Source organism: Medicago truncatula, chromosome 7, assembly GCF_003473485.1.
Source record: "Medicago truncatula cultivar Jemalong A17 chromosome 7, MtrunA17r5.0-ANR, whole genome shotgun sequence".
Classification (NCBI taxonomy): domain Eukaryota; kingdom Viridiplantae; phylum Streptophyta; class Magnoliopsida; order Fabales; family Fabaceae; genus Medicago; species Medicago truncatula.
In genome coordinates, this window is record NC_053048.1 from 23,586,373 (window position 1) to 23,594,540 (window position 8,168).

General features: G+C 30.2%; 1 protein-coding gene across 1 annotated transcript; it reads right to left on the reverse strand.

Moving 5' to 3' along the window:
* Positions 1–2,266: 2,266 nt before the first annotated feature.
* On the reverse strand, positions 2,267–6,054 carry LOC120577152 (transcription factor MYB64). The gene is made up of 3 exons (XM_039828216.1): positions 5,151–6,054; positions 4,867–4,993; positions 2,267–2,874 (listed from the first exon to the last, which is right to left on the reverse strand). Exons 1-3 carry the CDS (start codon positions 5,747–5,749, stop codon positions 2,362–2,364), a joined length of 1,239 nt encoding a protein of 412 aa, XP_039684150.1. The 5' UTR covers positions 5,750–6,054; the 3' UTR covers positions 2,267–2,361.
* Positions 6,055–8,168: the final 2,114 nt, after the last annotated feature.

An 8,168-nucleotide genomic window follows, 5' to 3' on the forward strand; every position in this document is an offset into this window, starting at 1 on the left:
GTTAATATTGCGTCTCGGGTTAACATTTAGAAATAAGAGATGTCATTTTGCATAAATTAAATCTAAGGTTAATATAATTTGTTTAGTAAATTTAAAGAGAAAAATTAGGAGCGATTTGTTTATTTTAATTTCCCTAACAATTAACGTTAACATTTTATTTAAATTAAACAGGATTAATTAAATAGGGTTAATACAGTAAAATTAAGCAAAGAAGTTAGGTTAAATCTAGGACAAAATTTTGAGTTCGGGTTAACTTTAAGAAATAAAATAGGTTAAGTATAGCAAGAGGGATTAACATTTATAAGTAAGAGATTAGGTTAAGTATAGCGAGACGAGTTAACGGTTATTCCTTTCCAAAAAAACAACATATAATTGGGAACATCATTTTATTTTACTTTAGATAAACATTAAATGCAAAAGTGTGGAGGGAAAAATTAGGTTAAAATTAGAGATGACATTTTGCATAAATTAAATCTAAGGTTAATATAGTAAAGTCACGCGAAAAAATATGTTAAATCTAGGGTTAATATTGCATCAAGGATTAACATTTAGAAATAAGAGATGACATTTTGCATAAATTAAATCTAGGGTAGGGATGGCAATTGGACCCAGACTCGATGGATACCCGCAAAAAATACCCACAATGGGTAGGGTAAAACCCCGCTTTCATGGATATGGGCACGGGTAGGGTAATTACCCGCAAATTTTAATGGGTATGGACACGGGTAAGGGTACTATACTACCCAGCCCCGCATGTACATATTTATATAATATAATAAATACTTTATTTATTTTTGGTGTACAATTATTTAATTTATTTAGCTATTTAAGTCTAAACCTAAACCTAAAATCTAAGCTATTTAAGTTTAAACCTAAATACTACGATTATTTGAATGTTTTTATTTTAATTTTTGAGGGATATTTTGGATGTTTTTTTATTTGGCTAAATACTACAATTTGTATTATTTTATTAGTTGATTTAAATAATTTTGGATCATAGTTTTATTTCAATTGTGATATTTTTTATTGTCTTTTCATAGAGAAAGTGCGGCTAATGGGTGGGGGTATGAGCACTTAAGTGCCCATAGGGTATGGGGAAGGGCATTAAAGTTGTTGCCCACGAGGGTACGGGCTCAGGTACGGACATTTTTTACAAATGAGGGTATGGGGATGGATACTATAGTACCCTATCCATTGGGTTCCCATTGCCATCCCTAATCTAGGGTTAATATAGTAAAGTCACATGAAAAAATTAGGTTAAATCTAGGGTTAAATATTGCGTCACGGGTTAACATTTAAAAATAAGAGATAATATTTTGCATAAATTAAATCTAGGGTTAATATAATTTTTTTTAATAAAATTAAGGAGATAAATTAGGAGCGATTTGTTTATTTTGATTTCCCTAACAATTAACGTTAACATTTTGATTAAATTAAATAGGGTTAATACTGTAAAATTAAGCAAAGAAGTTAGGTTAAATCTAGGGCAAAATTTTGCGTTCGGGTTAACTTTAAGGAATAAGAGATTACAATAGTTGTTATATTATTTTTTATGTAGTGTTTTAGGCTCTGTGTTGTAAAATTTTAGTTTACGCAGTTTTGATTTTCACATTGATAAAGGACAACAATTTTCCATAATTTATAAGATTTCTCATTCGGAACTAAATTTTTAAAAAATACGTTATTCAATCCGTGCGAAGCACGGGTTTGTAACTAGTAGAGGTATAATCATAGAAATCAAGAATTTAAATCATATGAAAAAAATTGACTTTATCTTTGCAACTTTAATTGTATCAACATAAAATACTACCTTAAAAAGACATAATTATATAGACCACATACTAAAGGTTTCAAGTCTCCATAAAAGTTAGACAAAATTACAATTTTTGTCCCTTAACTTAATTTCAGATAACAGTTTGGTCCTTTATCTTTTTTTTCATTTCAATTTAGTCCTTTTTGTCCATTTTCATATACATTTTCAAGCTTCAAATCTAATATTCTTATGCAAACATAGACGAGGATCATAGATTTGAAGACCGAAGGACCATAAGAAAATAAAATCATGAATTTTAAGCTTAAAAATTCATATGAAAATGGACAAAAAGGACCAAATTAAAATAAAAAAATAAAAAATAAAAGACCAAACTGTTACCTAAAATTAAGTTAAGGAACTAAAAGTCATACATCCAAGTCATAATAGTAAACAAGCATTAGTTCCATCCACAAGAAAACTTAGCAAAACAAAATAACTCTAAATACAGTCATCAAAGCAATACAACACATCACAAAATACAAATTAAATAATAACATAAACCAAACATAAATCCATGATAACTTTATTACCAATAAACCCAACCCATCTTAAGGGTTTTTATTGATCATCTCCATGAGATCAATTTCTTGATTAAGAGGAACCTCAGGAAAAAACTCAATTCCATATGATCCAAACTCATAATTCATTGTGGTACCAGATCCACTTGCCATTCCATCATCACCATTGAACATCATTGGAACATACTCACAAATTTTGTTCTCTGGAGTAGTCAAACCTTCAGTTCTAAAATCACTCTTTGAGCTTTCAAAATTCAGTTGATTTTTAATATCCATCATGCTCGTAGAATACGTCATCGGCTCCTTTTCAACTTCCTTAGCATCGGTGACTTCCATTATGTATTTCAGAAGAAGTATTCCCTTTGAACTCTTACCTCGGTTCTTCCTCTTGGGATTTTGGCGACGCTTAGTGGCATTCCAGTGGTTCTTGATGGAGTTCTCAGTGCGCCCTGGCAATCTCCTTGAAATTTCAGTCCACTTGTTTCCAACTATTTTGTGAGCTTCGATTAGTATTTTGTCTTCCTCTTCGGTCCATGAATCCTTCTGAAATCAACAATCAACAATAATATTCATATATACATACTAAATGGAATAATTTTGATGAGTATTACTCCTAAAATAAATTGAGTCACACTCATGTATATCTAGCATTCAACATGGATCACATTGTATGACAATTAAGAATAACACTTTACAATGCAATGTAGTTAAAAACAGAGAATAGTTATTACACATGAATTATTTTGATAGGAAGCGGCAACGAAACAAAATAAAATAAGTTTTTAACATAAATCATGAACAAGACACAAGACGGTTGTCAAAACTTCATGCTACTATATATTAGTCTTACAAATGAGACAAAAAAAATTGGAAAAAAAAGAGAGATATCTTAAACATTCTTAGTCATTTTGTATTAAGTGAAAGAAACTCCTCACTTAAATAATACATTAAACACTTTTATATAATCAATGTAAGACTCTAACAAAAACATATGTGAAAGGAGTTGCGTGAAAAGAAGTCAAATATCATTCGTGTAAAATTCATCTATTCGAAATTACCAAAATTAAAAATAAATAAAGATAAATTTCTATAAACAAAAACTACCTCAATACTAGATTTTAAACAAAAAACTTATTCATTGTTTTGTTTTAATGAATCAAAATGCAAAGGAAGGTATCAACGGGTACAGTGGCGGATCTGGAAAAAATATTGAGGGTGGGCCAGTAAAATATACCCTAATATATAAACATAAACTTTTCATATGTAATAAACGCTAAGCACAAAGTTTCATAAAAAAAGTAAACTACATACTTTAGAAAATTAAAATATGTCACTACGTTCAGTAAACATAAATGAGTTATCAGATACAACAAATTACAAAATTAGTAATCAAAAAGAAAATCAACAATAGCCAAGAAATTACCTTTCAATTAGGATTGAAAAAATAGAGAGTCAAAAAGAAAAAGTGTTTTTGTTTGATCTTCTCTGAATTCTGAATGAGAGAGAGAGAGAACAGAGTGTCTAAGTGGTCGGCGCCTGCGATGAAGATGGAAGTCACGCAGCCGGAAAAGAATGACAACAGACAATCGCCAGAATGAATGTTATGAGTTTGTAGGGTGTAGGTCGCGCAACAGAGGAAGGGGAAAAGTCTGGGTGGACCACTTGGGAAAAATAAAATATGATGAGGGTATTTTTGTATTTTCCCTATAGGAAAAAAATTCTTTTTTTTTGGGGGGTGGACCGTGGCCCACCTCAGCCCATACTAAGCTCCGCCTCTGAACGGGTAACTAGGCTTCCCTACCAGCCCCCATCCTATACCACTTGCTCGAAAAAAAATTATTAAAAAAGCAAAAAATTGTGCAAGAAGGGTGACCAAACCAAAACCCTCGAAAAAGGACAAAAACAAAAACACTAAAAAATCAAGAGATCTAAGGAAATAAAGAATGGAAGTCCGTGACTATCTCTAAAAAAAACATCCCTAAGAAACAAGGGTAAATAATCCCCCCAAATATTAATCAAAAACACTTATGGATAAAACTTATGTGCACTGGTATAGACATCGTCATTTTTGTTCTCTACAAAAAGTAACACATTTATCATCAGTATTTTCAAAAATGTTTGAAAAAATGTCTTTTAAAAAAATTACTTCTTGATGATAGGAACAATAAGAACATTATATCTCTATTTAGTACAATACTTATTTATAAAAATAGACAACTGGATTAGTGGTGATGTATTACAAAAAGATCATTATAAATTCAATGAAATGTTAATTAAACTATTATGATAGTTACACATTCTGTTTTTCTTTATAAAATCTTAAACACATAATGATTTTACGTGCATTCATTCATTTATTTACATGCATCCATAATTTTTTTCGTTTTATTTAATGCAGCTATGTGTATACGTAAAAATCAAATATGTCAAGGTAAAAAAATAGGCAAGAATCAATATTGCCTAGAGTTGTTATTATTTTATTTATATGTGTATGTATAAGAGATAAAATTTAGAAATGATTCAAAAGAATGACACCTTAATGTCTGGTCGAAGATGATTATTCCATCTCTCTCTGCATTGTTTTCCAATTCTTCCTTTCAGAAACTTAGCAATACGAGACCAATTTCTAAGCCCAAAGTGATCCACCAATTGGACAAGAACCCTACAAAAATATAAAATAATTAATCATTGTTTATCATATGTCAAGAATTGATAACAAATAACAGAAAAAAAAAAATATATAATCAAGGTAAGATGAATCAAATTGAAAATTAAAACAATAAGAAAAGAAATGCAAAATTTTAAATGATTTGATATACCGATCCTCATTTGAAGTCCATTGTCCCTTGATTTGATTGGGATCCTTGTGTTGAATTTCATTATTATTTTGAATCCTCTTCCGCCGCTTTTGGCCACTTAGCACAAATCGTTGATCATTTTCTTGGGATTTGTTTCCAATTCCAACATTGCGTGAAAGATCTCCTTGAAGCTCAGGATTAACTGACACAGATTGATGTGCATCATAAGCTAGTGATGGTGATAGAGAGGGACTTACCCAAGGTTGTGAAGTTTCCCCATATTGAAAGATATTTTTTGTAGACAAATCCCAAATTCCTTTGCTAGTGTTAAGGCGACCATGTATGTCTTCCATCTTATTATGGTTTGGTGAAAAGACCATTGGATTTCGAGCACTGATAAATTCTCTCTGAGACCCATTGGTGTGAGTAGCCTTGTACCGATGGGTTGGGATCAAAGGGAATGGGTTGATAGGGGAAGGAACCATTGCAGAAAAACTAGAGTCATGGTTGGCCTCATTCAAAAGATCTTTCTTAAGTTGATTGCATTGACTTTGGTACAAATATGTGGTGTAATGTGATGGTGGTGGTGAAATATTTGAACCTAGTTGAGAATGAACCATTATGGAGATCTCTGATTTCGCGTAAGGATTTTTAGGAAAATCCCTAGAAAGATAAGGAATTTTTTCTGCAAAACTAGGATCGGATTTCCTTCTATAGATAATCAGAGAAACCAAAGTTTCTTGTACGAGAGTGGGTGAGTATGTGTGATTGTTTGAAAATGATCTAAACTGAGATAGTGAATTCACAAGACACACGAATATTGATGTTATAACATCAAACGGCCCATATTCATTGTTTCTACGACTGTTGAGCTTCCAAGTCAACGATTCAAATGAGAAAATAGACCATACAACGTTTTTTTTGTTTTTTTTACCTCCATCCATTTTGGTAATTTATTATAATTAAAAAAGAAATGATGAGTTTGTTACAAAATTGTGTATTTTATAGGTCAAAAGGCCTAAACAATAAATAATGAGGTCACGAGTAACATGTGATGGTTCTATTATTACTAATATTCAAAATAACATATCAAATTTTTTATAATATATATATATATATATATATATATATATATATATATATATATATATATATATATATGTGTGTGTGTGTGTGTGGGCGCGCGCGCGCAATTTTAGTCAAAATTATTATAAGAAAAAATAGGGTTAAGTATGTTTTTGGTCCCTATAAATATATCACTTTTCGTTTTAGTCCCTCTGAAATTTTTCTTCAACTATTAGTTTTCCATCTTCATTTTTGGTCCCTACTTTAACGTAAACTCATATGTAGAATTCATATTTTTGAATAATATTTTATCGAAAAATTTATAATATTAATTATAAGAATCACTCTATATTTTTAAAAATAGGGACCAAAAGTTGTAAGTGAAAATTTTATAGGGACTAAAAGTTAAAGGATAATGTTAGAGGAACTAAAACGGAAATTTGATATATTTATAAGGATCAATAAAACATTTTTAACCCTAAAAATTAAATATGTTTAGTGTTTACTTTATATGTACCGACAATGTAAAAAAAGTAAAAATTATATAAACATCTAATTTGATTTTAAAATGTATATATGTGATAATATTATTTTCAAAAATAACTACACAAATATTGAAATGGTGATATATGATTAAGTTGATGATTTTCAAAATATATTTTACATAATAGTAGAAATGTATTAAATTCATTTTATGTGTATGTAAGCATTTTTGGATAAGGCAATAGTGAGGGAAACATCAAGGAGAGCTCAGGCATCCCTGAGAACTCCCATCCTATACTGCTCACTCATAATATATACTAGACTTTCCACCCGTGCTGCCGCATGGGTCATATACATTGTAGATATAGTAGACAAAAACAAATCTCAATGCATATCAAAGAGAATGAAATATGTGGTCCCAAATATATGCAGATGTTGGAATTCGAACCTCAGACACCACACTTATTCACCAAAAAAAATATTAATTTTTATCAATCGGGTGTTACTTCATTCTTTTGTTAAAATTATATGTCAATATTATATTATTGGTATGTTACTTCATATTTTTCTTTTTTTTTTTGAAAAATTGTTACTTCATTCTTTTGTAAAAATTATATGTTAATGTTATATTATGTACCTAAAAATAGTTCATTCTTAACCTCAACATGTAAAATGTTTTATTTAAATAATTTTCCTTTTATCGAATATTTGGTCTTTACCGTAAATGATACCCTTTAACTGTTTGTTGAAATGTTTCTTCCACCTGTTTATATAGATTGCAAAATTCAGGTGCATTTTGTGGTAAATATTTAACAAAGAGAGTTCAGTTCTAATTTGGATGAAAAGTGTAATATTAACAAAAAAAAATGTTGCTATAATCTTTCAAAACCCTTTTATTCCAATAGGGCGATTTGTTTTGTTGAAGAAATAGGGCGATTTGTTTTGAAGAAATAGGGGAAATAAAGCGATGCCGATTTGCTTTGTTCATGAAAATAGGAGATTAGGTGTGAGCATTAGCGTTGTTCATGAAAATAGAAGATTAGGTGTGAGCATTAGGGTTAAAACGGTAAAATTATGCAACAGGGTTTAGGTTAAAATTAGGGCTCATGAAAATATGAGATTAGGTGTGAGCATTAGGGTTGTTCATGAAAATATAAGATTAGGTGTGAGCATTAGGGTTAAAACGGTAAAATTATGCAACAGGGTTTAGGTTAAAATTAGGGCTCATGAAAATATGAGATTAGGTGTGAGCATTAGGGTTGTTCATGAAAATATAAGATTAGCTGTGAGCATTAGGGTTAAAACGGTAAAATTATGCAATAGGATTTAGGTTAAAATTAGGGCTTACGGGTTACCTTTAATATATAAGAAGATTAGGTGAGAGCAATAGGATTGTTCATGAAAATAGGAGATTAGGTGTGAACATTAGGGTTAAAACAGTAAAATTATGCAATAGAGTTTAAGTTAAAATTAGGGCTTACTTGTTAACTT